Source organism: Pristis pectinata, chromosome 28 (assembly GCF_009764475.1).
Source record: "Pristis pectinata isolate sPriPec2 chromosome 28, sPriPec2.1.pri, whole genome shotgun sequence".
In the NCBI taxonomy this organism is placed as follows: domain Eukaryota; kingdom Metazoa; phylum Chordata; class Chondrichthyes; order Rhinopristiformes; family Pristidae; genus Pristis; species Pristis pectinata.
The window spans coordinates 646552-661248 of NC_067432.1; the positions used below are offsets into that span (position 1 = coordinate 646552).

Below are 14697 nucleotides of genomic sequence, written 5' to 3' on the forward strand. Positions count from 1 at the left end.
CTCCGGCAACATTGCGGATCTTTTGATCTTGTTTGGTGTTTGGTACCACCAGGGTTCTGTTGGTTACGTCTGCTGATGAGGTGAATCATAACCAGGTTCCAGAGCCTGCACCGTGCAACATCAGCCAAATTAGAGTCATCAGCATGTTCTGGAAGCTTCTATCCCTGCTGAGCTCCATCCATGGAGACTTTTGGCTCAATGCACATCCCTGTCCAATGTGTGTCCCATCACCCTATTCCCTATGGAGCATTACCTGGGTATCCAGGCCTCCTTGCCCTCATCTTTGGGCTCTTACTGTGCACAGCAGGACTGGGATCATTTGGGGAAAGCTGCTCCTCGCAACCATTACACCTGCCCCATGGAACACTCCCTCCATGCTCATCCCATCCCTCCTCCCCTCCCCCACCCCACCCCCACCCATCTCACTTCCGCCCCTCCCTCATACCCACGCTGCCCCTGCTCACCACCCCCCACACCCACTGTCATTCTGCCACTTGTACATTTTAGACTTGGGTGACTGGGAGCTGATGGTTTGTCTCTGGTGTGAGCAGGAGAGCGGTCAGTCAGCTGCTGGAGGGGAGAGACCACTCCAACAAGGACAATGACAGCAGTGGTAGTGAAGGGGGCAGTGGTGGAGGGGCAGTACTGGGGAAGGGGCAGTTGTCCCAGGACAGTGTCAGTAACCAACCTCGTTTTCTTTCAGAGAGCAATAGAAACCACGGGGACCTTTAAATATTATAAGGTCACTCTGGTGAAGGAAGGTTTTAACCCAACAACTGTCCAAGACTCGCTCTTCATCCTTGATGATGAGAAAAGGGCTTATGTACCAATGGATCAGGAAGCGTATCAGTCTGTCATCAACAACCTGATCAGACTTTAACTACACACCTGGGTCAGGTAATAGCGAGTTGGGCAAACATCTGCCTTTTGGGTTTTATTTTAATGACTTGCATAAAGGTGTTTCCAGGTTCTGCAGTGGCACCTGAACCATCATTGGGCAGGTGGTACCAGCTGCAGTGAAGAAGCAACAAAAGTTGAAATAAACTTGTTTTATAATAATAGAAATTCTGTAAAAAGAGAGGGAGGTAGAATTAATAAAAAAAAATTAAAGGATGGGTTAAAAAAGGACTTTGAAAATGTATCCTTTGCAACAGCAGGGTGTTCCGTGTCCCAGAAACATTTATAATTTGGGATGACCAACCATTCCTGTGTGGGGAAAAAATCACAGACCATCTCTGTCCTGCCCCAGTGTGCCTTCATTCTGTGGGTTTGTCACAGGCAGGGACATCAGAAAAAGCCGTTAGAAATGACAAACAGCCCACTGCCTGGTTGACTAATTTTATTTCCCCATTGGCATCTGGAATGGTCACAGTTTCTCAAGCAGCAACAGGTTAACTTGAGCACATTTGCCTTTTGCCAAGTACAAGTATATAAGAACATAAAGACCAGAGTAGGAGGAGGCAAATCAGCCCCACTCTGCTCGCTTCCCATACCCCTCAATTCCCTGAAATATGAGCGTCTGCACACTTCAACCTTGAAGATATCTAGTGACTGCCTCCCACAACTGGACTGGGAATCCTAACAAGTCACAACCTTCTGAAGAAAGAAATTCCTCTACACCTCCATCTGAAATGTGTGATTCCTTATTAAGTGGCAACATCCCCTCAGCATCCATAGATCCTCAGATCTTAAATGTTTCAATCAGATCCCCTCTTGTTTTTCTCTCCTGTTGCTCCAATCACCCAATTTTTCTTCAACTCCTGCATCCCAGGAGCTGACTGAGTGAACCTTCCTTAAAACAGGAGACCAAAACCATCCACTGTGCTCTAGGTGTAGTCTCATCAGTGCCCTTTAAAGCTGCATCAGAAACGTTGCTGGTTTTATAATCATATCCCTTGCAATAAACACCAGTATTTCCTTTGCCTTCCTAATTCTTTGCTGCAGCTGCATGCCCACATTTTGTGTTTCATCATATTTCAATAATGATTTGTTTTTATTATTCTTTCTTCCAATATGGACAACCTCACATTTTCCCACACTACTCCATCTGTCAATTCCTTGCCCATTCACTTAACCCATCTATATACCTTTTCAGGTTCTTGTATCCTTGATACACCTTGCTAACCCACCTAGCTTTGTATCATCAGCAAATTTGGCTTCAGTACATTCAATCCCTTCATTCTATGTCTTCAACATAGATCATAAGGGTGGAGGGCCTGGCACTGCACTAGTTAATGGTTGCTATTCTGAGGTGCATGTGATGGGCAATGCCATGATGATGGGAGACTTTAACCTACATATCAAGGCAGGTGAATCAAAATTACTGTAATGAGAAGGATAAATGCATGGAATGTATATGAGATGCACTCCTGGATCAAACTGTTGATGAATGAACTAGGGAAATGGCTATTTTGCATATTTATGCAATGAGAAGTTCAGGAAGTTATGTTGCAGGTTTACAAAACTCTGGTTAGGCTGCATCTAGACTATTGCGCTCAATTCTGGTTGCCCTATTACAGGAAGGATGTGGAAGCTGTAGAGAGGGTGCAGAAAGCGGTTCACAGGATGCTGCATGGATTAGACGGCACGAGCTATAAGGAGAGGTTGGACAAACTTAGGTTGTTTTCTCTGGAGCAGCGGAGGCTGAGGGGAGACCTGATAGAAAATTATGAGGGGCATAGATAGACATCTGGTATCTTTGCCTAGGGTCGAAATGTCTAATACTTGAGAGGACATGCATTTGAGGTGAGAGGGAGTAAGGTGGAAGGAGATGTGCGGGGAAAGTTTTTTTTTACACATAGAGTGGTGGGTACCTGGAATGTGCTGCTAGGGGTGGTGGTGGAGGCAGATAGAGGCGTTTAAGAGGCTCCTAGCCACATGGATGTTCAGAGAATGGAGGGATATGAACATTGTGTGGACAGAGGGGACTCATTTAGTAGACTTCTAATTACCAGAACTTTTTCAACACATAACTGTGGGCTGAAGGGCCTGTTCCTGTGCTGTAATGTTCTATGAGAAAGGATTGATCAATGACCTTGTTGTCAAGAGGATTTTTAGGAATCTTAATTGGAATTAAAATTAACAGTGCTAATTTTACCTTGAGTTTAACAGTAATGTGGGTTAATGTGAAAGTAGAGCCTTAAATCCAAACAGCTGAAAGTATGAGAGAAAGTTGGCTGTGTTTGATGGGAACGCACATTGAAGTGAATGATGGAGGCCGGACAATGGCCTGTACTTAAAGCGGTGATGCGTAAGCTGCAGAAGAAAAATGTTTATAAGGCACAAAACCCCGAAAGGAAAAGTGATTCTTCTGTAGCTGACAAATCAAAGATTAAGTTAAATCAAAGGATGATTTTGTGCAGGGAAGGTCATGTCCTACAATCTTGATTGAGATTTTTGAGGAGGTGATGAAGGTGATTGATGAGGGTAGGGCTGTGGGTGTTGTCCACGTTGACTTCAGTAAAGCTTTCGACAGAGTCCCTCATGGTAGGCTGATCCAGGTGAAGATGCATGGGATCCATGCTGACTTGGCAGATTGGATTCAAAACTGGTTTGGCCACGGAAGACAGAGGGCAGTGGTGGAGGGGTGCTATTCTGACTGGGGGTCTGTGACCAGTGCTGTTCCACAGGGATCAGTACTAGGACCTCTTGTTTGAAATATATATACAGTAAATGAATTGGACAAAAATATAGGTGGGCTGATTAATAAATTTGCAGATGACACAAAAGTTGGAAGAGTTGTGGATAGTGAAGAAGGTTGTCAAAGAACACAGTGGGATGCAGATCAGTTGCAGATATGGGTGGAGAAATGGCAGATGCAGTTTAATCTGGATAAGTGTAAGGTCTTGCACTTTAGGAAGTCAAATGTAAGAGGAAATTTTGGAAGTCCTGTTGCAGCTGTATAAAACTTTTAGTTAGGCCATAATTAGAATATTGTGTGCAGTTTTGGCCACCACATTAGAGAAAGGATGTGGAGGCTTTGGAGAGGGTGCAGAAGAGGTTCACCAGGATGTTGCCTGGATTAGAGAGTATTAGCTATAAGGAGAGGTTGGACAAACCTGGAATGTTTTCTCTGGAGTGTCAGAGGCTGAGGAGGTGACCTGATAGAAATTTATAAAATCATGAGAAGCATAGATAGGGTAGATAGTCAGTCTTTTTCCCCCAGAGTGGAAATGCCAAATACTAGAGACATAGGTTTAAGGGGAGAGGTGAAAAGTTTAAATGAGATTTATGAGGCAATTTTTTTACACAGAGAGGGTGGTCAGTGCCAGGAATGTTCTGCCAGGGGAGATGGTGGAAGCAGATACATGGCAACATTTAAAAGGGTTTTAGACAGGCATGTGAACAGGCAGCAGACTGAGGGATATAGACCATGTGCAAGCAGATGGGATTAGTTTAATTTGGTGACAGGGTCGTCACAGACATTGTGGGCTGAAAGGCCTATTCCTATGCTGTACTGTTCTATGTTAAGAGGCTTATAACATTGCCAGTAACAACAGTAAACCTGGGAAATGGGATTGGGGTCATTTCAGAACCTCAGCAAAAGAGGACAAAGAAACTGATAAAAACGCAAGGTCAAATGGACTGGTGAGGAACAAGAGATGGAACTTTTATAGGAATACAAAAAGGAAAAGATGTAAAAGAACAGCAATAAAAAGTTACGGACAGAGATGGAGAATTTATAATGAGGAATAAGGAAATGGCAGAGGAATTGAACAAGTACTTTGCATCTGTTGTGAAAGAAAACACCCAAAATCTGCCAGAAACATTACAGAATCAAGGGCCTGGCAAAGAATTAAATATTGGTAACAAAAAGTAGCACTGGAGAAGTTAGTGAAGGCCAATAAATCCCAACGATCTACATCCCAGGTTTCAAAGAGGCGGCTGTGAAGATACCATCCAGTCCAGTTGTCATCTTCCAAGATCCTACGGTTCTGCGGTTGTTCCTGTGGATTGGAGGGGAGCAGATGTGACCCCGTTATTTAGGAAAGGAGGGAGAGAGAAAATGGGGAACCACCAACCTGTCGGTCAAATGTCAGTGCAGGGGCCAGTGCTGGAATCTGTAACGAAGGATGTGATAACAGAACATCTTGAAGAGAATGAAAGGATTTAGGAAAGTTAAATTCTGTTTGACAGATCTGCTGGAACTCTTTGAGGATGTAACTTGCAGAACAGACAAGGGGAACCTGTGGTTGTGAACCGGAAGACTTTCAGTAAGGTCCCACACAGAACTAGTGAATGAGGTGGAGCGCGCGGGGTTGGGGTTAATGTACTGACATGGATTGAGTATTGCACAGGAAGCAAAGAGTGGGAATAAACAGATCCTTCTCAGTGTGGCAGGCTGTGACTAATGGGGACATCCTACTATCCCCAGTCCAGATGAAGGGTCTCGACCTAAAACGTCCACTGTCCATCTCCCTCCACAGATGCTGCCTGACCCACTGAGTTCCTCCAGCGTCTTGTTTTTTGCTGTGACTAGTGATACCGCATGGGTTGATGCGTGGAATATGTAAAAATGTGAGCTCATTGGTGAACAAAACAGAAAAGGAGCACATTTGTTGGATGGCAAGAGAGTGATGTTGATGCTGGAGACCTGGGTGGGTGCTTGCACACAAATCGCTGAAGGCCAGCACGAGTGACTAGGGAGGCAGACAATATGTTGGCCTTTACAATGAAAGGATTTGAACACAGGAGTCTTGCTGTGATTGTACAGGACCTTGGTGAGACTGGATCGGTAGTATTGTGTGCAGATTTGGTCTGCTCTCTCCAGATGCAGGGAAGATGACAGAGGAGTTGAGGAGCGGGGGTAGGCCATTTAGGTCTGAGATGAGTAGAAGCTTTTTAATAGATAATGAATATTTGGAATTTTCTGTCCTGAAGGGCTGTGGATGCTCGTTCATTGAATTCATTCAAAACACAGATTGATAGGTTCCTGGATATTGTGGGGATTGAGGAATATGGGGATACTGCTGGATGGTGGAGGTAGAAATGATGATCAGTGGTGGGGAAAACCTAAAGGGAAGGGTGGCCATCTTCTGCTCCTCTTTCCTATGTTCTAATGTCCCATTACCACTCCCTTACCCATGATATCTTGCCACAACCTGGCACACCCCACTCCATTGCTCAGGAAGCCAAATGATGTTGGGGACTTTTCTTCAGGATTTTGGCTGCGCTTTGCTGGATTATGTTCCAGTCCCGCAGAATGTCGGCACTGGTGGTTTGCTGAGAAGTGATGGTAAAGCGGATGATGACGAGCTGGTGGATGGTGGCTGGAACCAGGTACATGGTGCCCGACTGGGTGAGTTCTGCCAGGAGTTCTTCAGTCAGACTGTTTGGTCCCTGTTTATTCAAACAAATGTTCATTGGTGCCATTTATCTCATCAATCAGTACAGAAAAGATCACCTTCAGATTCAATTTGTCAGGACTCGGATTCGACTCACTTCCAGCCTCACTGAACCACAATTCTTTCATTTCATAATGTTATTTCCAAACAACCACCAACCCCAGCAGACTGAATATAGTAGCACCTGGAACTGATTCCAATTAGCACAGAAAGTCCCACTTAAAGCAAACAACCCCAGCAGAATGTTTCCCCGACTGGTTATGAGTGATGTCACGAAGCTAAAAGGGATGCACTATAATGCATGTAAATTAGCTGCAGAAACTGGGTGCAGTTCTGTTCACCCCATTACAGAAGGATGTGGAGGCTTTGGAGAGGGTGCAGAAGAGGTTCACCAGGATGCTGCCTGGATTAGTGGGTATGAGCTGTAAGGAGAAGTTGGACAAACTTGGGTTGTTTTCTCTGGAGCAGCAGAGGCTGTGGGGAGACCTGATAAATGTTTATAAAATTAAGAGAGGCATGCACAGAGTAGATAGTCGGTCTTTTCCCCAGGATGGAAATGTCAAATACTAGAGGGCATAGGTTTAAGGCCACAGGGGAAAAGTTTAAAAGGAGATTTACAAAGCAAGTTGTTTGTTTAACACAGAGAGTGGTGGGTGCCTGGAACATGCTGCCAAGGGTGGCGATGGAAGCAGATAAAATAGCAATATTTAGAAGCGTTTAGGCAGGCATGTGAACAGGCAGGGAATGGATGGATCTCGATCACGTTCAGGCAGATGAGCAGTTTAAATTAGCATCATGGTCAGCAGACATGGTGGGCCAAAGGGCCTGTTCCTGTGCTGTACTGTTCTATGTTCTGTCTTCAGCTGCTTCATCAATGAACTTCCTTGCATCATAAAGGCTGGGTAGGAAACTTCCACTGTTGACCGCACAATAGAGTCATAGAGCAATACAGCATGGATACAGGCCCTTCGGCCCAACCAGTCCATGCCAACCGCGGTCGGTGCCCACCCAGCTAGTCCCAGTTTCCTGCATTTGGCCCATGTCCCTCCAGGCCCCGCCCCTCCATGTACCTGTCCAAGTGCTTCTTAAATGACACTGTTGTACCTGCCTCACCCACTTCCTCTGGCAGCTCGTTCCATATACTCACCACCCTCTGTGTGAAAAAGTTGCCCTCAGGTCCCTTTTAAATCTTTCCCTCTCACCCCGAACCTATGACTCCTAGTTTTGGACTCCCCTACCCTGGGGAAAAGACTGTTACCATCCACCTTATCTATGCCTCTCATAATTTTAAACATTTTTGTAAGGTCTCCTATGTTCCAAGGAATAAAGACCTAGCCTGGCCAACCTCTCCCTGTAACAGGCCCTCTAGTCCTGGCAACATCCTCGTAATTATTTTCTACATTCTTCTCAGTTTAACCACGTCTTTCCTAATAACAGGGTGACCAAAAATGTACACAGTACTCCAAGTGCAGCCTCACCAATGACTTATACAACTGCAACATCATCTCCCAACTCCTATATTCAATGACCTGATTGATGCCAGTGCACTAAATGCCTTTTTCACCACCCTATCTACCTGTGACGCTGCTTTCAACGAACTATGCACTTGTACTCCTCGGTCCCTCTGTTCCATTACACTCCCTAGTGCCCTACCATTCATAGTACAAGTCCTACGCTGGTTTGACTTTCCCAAATAGATCACCTCACACTTATTGAAATCCATTTGCCACTCCTCAGCCAACTTCCCTAAGTGATCAAGATCCCCCTGTAAACTACGATAACCTTTATCAACAACACCAACTAATTTCGTGTCATCTGCAAACTTACAGATCAAGCCTTGTGCATTCACATCCAAATCATTTATATAAATAACGAATAACAAGGGTCCCAACACCGACCCCTGCACCACACCACTAGTTACCGGCCTCCATTCTGAGAAACAACCTCCAACCACCACCCTTTGCTTCCTACCTCTGAGCCAAATTTGAATCCACCCAACTAGCTCTCCCTGGATTCCATGGGACCCAACCCAGACCAGCCTCCCACGCAGGACGTTGTCAAATAGACAACGTCCACTACCCTCCCCTCATCTACCCTTTTGGTTACCTCTTCAAAAAAAGCTCAAAAACATTCGTCAAACACCACTTTCCGTGCACAAAGCCATGCTGACTCCTAATCAGACTCGGTCTATCCAAATGCTGGTAGATCCTGTCCCTCAGAATTCCCTCCAGTCTCTTCCCCACCACTGATGTCAGGCTGACCAGCCTGTAGTTCCCTGGCTTGTCCTTGCTACCCTTCTTAAACAATGGAATGGCATTAGCCACCTTCCATTCTTTGCCAGTAGCTAACGATGAAGCAAATATCTCCACAAAGGCCTCCCACAAAGTCCGAGGATGCACTCAGTCAGGCTCTGGGAATTTATCCACCTTAATGTGCTGGAAGGCTGCAAATACCTCCTCCCTGGTGATATGAAAACATCTGCACTCGTTTCCCTTCTCTCTCGAGCACATGATTTTCTCCTCAGTAAACACAGAGGAGAAATATTCATTAAAAACCCCACCCATCTCCTGTGACTGGAGACACAGGCGGCCCTGCTGATCTTTAAGGGGAGCTACTCTCTCCCTGGCAACCCTTTTAATATAGCTATTGAACCTCTTGGGACTTTCCTTAACCTTACCTGCCAGATCCATCTCATACCCTCTCTTTGCCCTCCTGATTTCCATGCACAACTGCTCAATGTGAAGCATTCAGTTGTAGGCTGACCAGCTCCGACGAGAGAGTCCAGTGACTTTCAGTGGCACTATCATTGCCAAGATCCCCCATCATCAGCATCTCAGGAGTCACCACTGGTGGCCAGCCACAGAAATACCATGACTATAGGAGCAGGTCAGGCTTGGTATCCTGCAACAACTGCCTGACTCTACAGTGCCTCTAGAGCATACAGTCTGCAACCAATTAACATAAGTAGAAGAAACTCCAGAAGACAATAAGTTTCCTCACCTTTAAACGAAAAGTCACCAACCCGAGGTGTCTTTTGGCTGGGATTTCAAAATGTGAATCACTTCTAACCAAGGACTCGAAATACTTGGCCATCTCAGTACCCTGTTCATTGAAAAGATTTATCTGTTAGAACTGTTAATCCGTTAGAATTCAGCAAGATGATGTTTATGCAGAGGGAGCAAAGGAAGGCAATGGAAAAGTGGATGGGCAGGATATTGGGAGTTCTACACTGCCCACAACACAGAAGGGATTAGTCCTATTGACACACTTTACAGTTAGTGGCAGGGGCTTGATTATAGTGGATTTTCCTGAACAGCTGCATCAATATATCAGGAAGCAATAATGTGGCAGTTTATCAGCCTTCATATGGCTTCCAGTTTGTACCACTGGCCAGAAAGGAGCTTGTCATCAACTCTTTGGTGAAGTGCCTTGAGAATCTGTCACTGACAGAGAAGCAGGGAATCAGCCTAATGTCAGCAGTGGGGAGAATGCTGGAACCTATAATAAGGGATGTGGTAACAGAAGACTGTAAATAGTAATGGATTGAGCAGTGTCAACATGCATTAAGGAAAGGAAAAGCTGGTAAAAGGAGTTACACGAGAACAGAAATCCAAGCAGGAGGCCATTCAGCCCTTTGAAGTGGCTCTACTATTCGTCAGGGTCACGGCTGATGTACCTCAGCAAAATTTCCCGCAATTCCCGTAACGTCCAGAAATCTATCCATCTCGGTTTTGAATGACCTCAGTGGCAGCCCACACGGCCTCCACTAGAGGATTCCAAAGCCAAGTAGTTGAGTGAAGGGCAGGACTGGCAGCTTAATGTTCTGGGGTAAAGAAGCTTCAGGGGTGACAGAGGGGGAGGCAAAAGAGAAGGTGGAGCCATACTGCTGATTATCGAGCGGTCACAGCAGTATGTCGAGAGAGATCCCAGAGGGATCGACAATGAGGCCACCTGGAATGAGAGGGGCAATCACTTTGCAGTTATACTAAAGGCCTCCCAATGGTCAGTAGGAATTGGAGGAACAGATACATAAGCAAATTGCAGAAAAGCAATAGGGTTGTAGGATTGTGGGTCCAACTGTCCCAGTATTGACTGGGATTGCCTTAGTGCAAGGGGCTTGGATGGGGCAGAATTTTTAAGTGGATCCAAGATAATTTTTTGCTGTATAAATCTGTGACTCTGACACATCACCCTCTGAAGGAAGAAATTTATCCTAAACAGCCGACCTTATTCTGAAAATGAGATCCCTGGTGTCAGACTCTGTAGCAGGGGAAATATCTTCGTTACATCCAAGCCTGTCAAACCCTGTAGTAGTCCATTTTGATGCGATTTCCTCACATTCTTCGAGGCTCCAGAGAATTCAGTCCCAGTTGACTGACTCTCTCCTCTTTTGACGAACCAGCCATCCTTGGAACCCGGCCGGTGAATCTTCACTGAGCTCCCTCTGTGGTAAGTGTATCCTTTTGTAATAAAGGGAATCATACTATTTGCCCGCTAATCACAGGTGCGTCTACAGTTGGCCTTCAGTATCTTGTGTAGCGGGTCCCTTTGAACAACACCACCACTAAACAAATGGTCTCCATTCCCGAACGCCAAAACCGACATCACATTTTTTGCATTATATTCCCCACTCGCTCATCTTGTCTGTAACACATTGGAACCACGTTACATCCCCTCGCTACACAGTCCCATCGAGCAAACCTGGGAACGTAACATTTGGTCCCCTCCGGCCTCCCCGCTGATGTACATCGTGAACACCAGGGGCCCAAGCATCAGAGGTCCTCACTAGTCATCACCTGGCAACCCGGCAACCATCCGTTCATTGGCGCTAATTCTCAATCCACGTCAGTACCTGCCCCAGCTCCAGGTGCTCGACCCTCCGCCCTGGCAACGTATTGAAAACCTTCCGAAAATTCAAATCACGACATCCATCGATCCCCCCCCCATCTATTCTACCATCACATCGAGGAACTGCAGCCAGTCAGTCAAACACTATTTTTCTCAAGGTGAGAATCTAAAAATATCCTGCAGATGCTGGAAATCTGAAACAGAAACGGAAAGTGCTGGAAACACTGGGCAGGTCAGGGAAAAGAAAGGGTCAACGTTCCCGGTCAGAGACCCTTCGTCAGAATTCCGACCGGATCTGTTGACGGTTTCTCCTCCCACAGATGTTTAACTTTACAGAATGCGCCGACTCGGCTCGGTCTCTTCTGTTACCGGCCTTTCACTGGGCACCTCCCTCTGGCCTCTGGGATGTAGGTCATCGGGACTCGGGATTTACCAGATCACCAATTTCTCCAGGGCCAAGTGTGACCTTGTAGTTAATTCCCTCGCTACTTCGCTCGCTGGACCCTTGACTCAATGTATCAGAAGGTTTTTTTTTCTGGGAAGCAGAACAAAATAATTGTTTAATTCCTTTGCTCTTTCCTTATTCCATATTTTTGTCTGCAAGGAATACCTTTGTCCTCTTCGGAAAACTCCGACATGATGTGTTGGTTTCCCACCAACTTTACCCTACCTGTCTTCTTCACGGTCGTCTAATGCCGAGTTCTGAAATGCTCCCAACCCTGTTTCCAGCAACTTTCTAACCTCTTCCTTGGATTGAATTCTTTTAATTCTTGTCAGCCACGAATGAATTACTTTTTTCTGCTTTAAAGGACTACGTTTATGCTGCGTGGGCATTTCCACTCTCAAAGATCAGGACCAGAACTGAGTCTCACTTGGAGACAAAAATATCTTCTCTTTCTGCGAGCTGCGAGGTCCCGGGACAACAAGGAATCGCGGTTTGGCTCCTCACAACTTTGTTCTTTCAGCCCTCGGGCTATTTAAACCGTTCACTCGGACCTTTGCTGCAATACATCCAGACACCATCTGCACTGCTCCAAGAGTCTGACCTCCTTCAGAGACCAGCGGGCAGTGGGGGAGAGCTGTGCGCTCGCTCTGCCCCTTCTCCCTGGAGCGGGTGGGCACATGGTTAACGTTCCCTGTCCGGGTTCCTTCCTCAATCCCACCGGAAGGATGGGGAGATATTGGGCCAAACTTTTCCCAGAACAGACCTTGGATAAAAAGGGCTGTCTTTGATGGAAGGGTGGGAACAGACAGCAAACCCGGTCGCACTAACAGCCGGGACCATGCGGGAGCGCTCTTGGCTCAGCGCCCGCGATGTCACCAAGCCCGAGAGGCAGGGACGCCCACTTTGCGCCAACACTCACATGCCGGACATGCGCCTGCAGACCCAACACGCCGAACGAGCGGATCACAAACCAGAGCTTCAGCGATCGAAACCTGCGGCTCAGCGGAATCTGCCAGTTCTGTGGGAAGGAACGAAGCGTCCAGAACACTTGCCTTCTCGCTCAAAGCCAACTCTCCGCTCCAGCAGGGAGCAGGACCTGTCGCGGGAATACCCGGGTCAGGACCTCAGCAGCCCAGGAATACCCGGTCCCTGAACCCAAGTCCCGGGAATACCCAGCCTCTAACCCCAGTGTCCTGGGAATAACCGGTCTCTGACCTCAGCGTCGCGGGAATGCCCCGGGTCATGATCCCAATGTCCCGGGAATATCCAGCCTCTGGCCCCAGTGTCCCGGGAATGCCCCGGGTCATGATACCAATGTCCCGGGAATGCCCCAGTCTCTGACCCCAGTATCGCGGGAATACCCGGTCGCCGATCCCACTGGGATCTCTCCCTTGCCCCGCTGACTGTGGAACCGGTTGGGATTTGGGGATTGGGGTCGGGAGCAGCGCCAGTTGGTCCAGAGGGAAGGGACGTCGGGGCGTGAATGTCTCCGGGAACGTGGCGAGAGCCCGGGAGAACCCGCCGCCCACCGACTCACCATGAAGTCCACTGTCGCTCCCGAGTTGGCGTGTCGGAGGTAAACGGCGTTCACCCCGAACGTCTGCTGCAGCTTCCACTGGTCTCGGACCCTGCGGGGAAACACGCCAGACCGGGGCTAGGTGGGTGAGAAGGAGGAATGGCCGCGGGAGATAGCAGCTGGGAGATGGCCGTGGAAGGAGTGGCCGCGGAGGATAGCAGCGGGGAGATGGCGGTGGAAGGAGTGGCCGCGGAGGATAGCAGCGGGGAGATGGCCGTGGAAGGAGTGGCTGTGGGAAAGTCGAACATAGAACATTACAGCACTGTATTCGGCCCACAATGTTGTGCCGACATTTTATCCTGCTCTAAGATCTATCTAACCCTTCCTTCCCACATAACCCTCCATTTCTCTATCATTCATATGTCTATCTAAGTCTCTTAAATGTCCCTAATGTGTCTGCCCCCACAACCTCTGCCGGCAGTGCGTCCACGCACCCACCACTCTCTGTGCAAAAAACTTACCTCTGACATCCCCTTTATATCTTCCTACAATAGCCTTAAAATTATGTCCACTCGTGTTAGCCATTGTCGCTCTGGGAAAAAAATCTCTGACTGTCCACTCGATCTATGCCTTGATAAATCACCTTTCATCCTCCTTCTCTCCAAAGAGAAAAGCCCCAGCTCACTCAACCTATCCTCATAAGACATGCTCTCCAATCCAGGCAACATCCTGGTAAATCTCCTCTGCACCCTCTCTAAAGCTTCCACATCCTTTCTATAATGAGGCAACCAGAACTGAACACAATATTCCAAGTGTGGTCTAACCAGAGTTCGATACAGCTGCAACATTACCTCGTGGTTCTTGAACTCAATACCCCGACTAATGAAGGCCAACACACCATACACCTTCTTAACAACCCTATCAACCTGCTCAGCAACCTTGAGGGATCTATGGATGTGGACTCCAAGATCCCTCTGTTCATCCACATGGCTAAGAGCCCTGCCATTAACCTTGTATTCTACCTTCAAATTCGATCTTCCAAAGTGTATCACTTCATACTTTTCTGGGTTGAACTCCATCTGCCACTTCTCAGCCCAGGTCTGCTTTCTATCAATAGCCTGTTGTAATCTACAGCATCCTTCTACACTATCCACAACACCACCAACCTTTGTATCATCAGCAAACTTACTAACCCACCCTTCCACATCCTCATCCAAGTCATTTATAAAAATCATGAAGACCAGGGGTCCAAGAACAGATCCCTGCAGAACACCACTGGTCACCGACCTCCAGGCAGAATACGCTCCATCCACAACCACCCTCTGTCTTCTATGGGTGAGCCAATTTTGAATCCACACAGCCAAGTTTCCCTGGATCCCATACCTCCTGACTTTCTGAATGAGCCTTCCATGAGGAACCTTATCAAACACCTTACTAAAATCCACGTACATCACAGCCACTGCTCTACCTTCATCAATGTGCTTTGTCACAACCTCAAAGAATTCAATCAGGCTCGTGAGACACAACCTGCCCCTCACAAGGGC

The 14697-nt window shown here is 47.2% G+C and overlaps 2 protein-coding genes across 4 annotated transcripts in view; one reads left to right on the forward strand and one right to left on the reverse strand.

The window, feature by feature from the left end:
• LOC127583814 (long-chain fatty acid transport protein 2-like) overlaps nt 1-12420 on the forward strand; it is a 44393-nt gene extending 31973 nt beyond the window's left edge. For 2 of the 3 annotated variants that reach the window (XM_052040170.1, XM_052040172.1), the window contains one exon: nt 704-1128. In XM_052040170.1, coding sequence (XP_051896130.1) covers nt 704-880 — 177 coding nt within the window. In that variant the 3' untranslated portion in view covers nt 881-1128. Of the gene's footprint in view, nt 1-703; nt 1129-12001 lie in introns of those variants that run through there. The other variant, XM_052040171.1, reaches the window with a different exon arrangement.
• The window catches only part of hdc (histidine decarboxylase), a 32048-nt gene continuing 18593 nt past the window's right edge, over nt 1243-14697 (reverse strand). Inside the window, exons 9-12 of the mRNA XM_052040177.1 lie at nt 13175-13265; nt 12557-12655; nt 9345-9446; nt 1243-6339 (exon numbers count right to left, since the gene is read on the reverse strand). Coding sequence (XP_051896137.1) covers nt 6124-6339; nt 9345-9446; nt 12557-12655; nt 13175-13265 — 508 coding nt within the window. The 3' untranslated portion in view covers nt 1243-6123. The remainder of the gene's footprint in view (nt 6340-9344; nt 9447-12556; nt 12656-13174; nt 13266-14697) is intronic.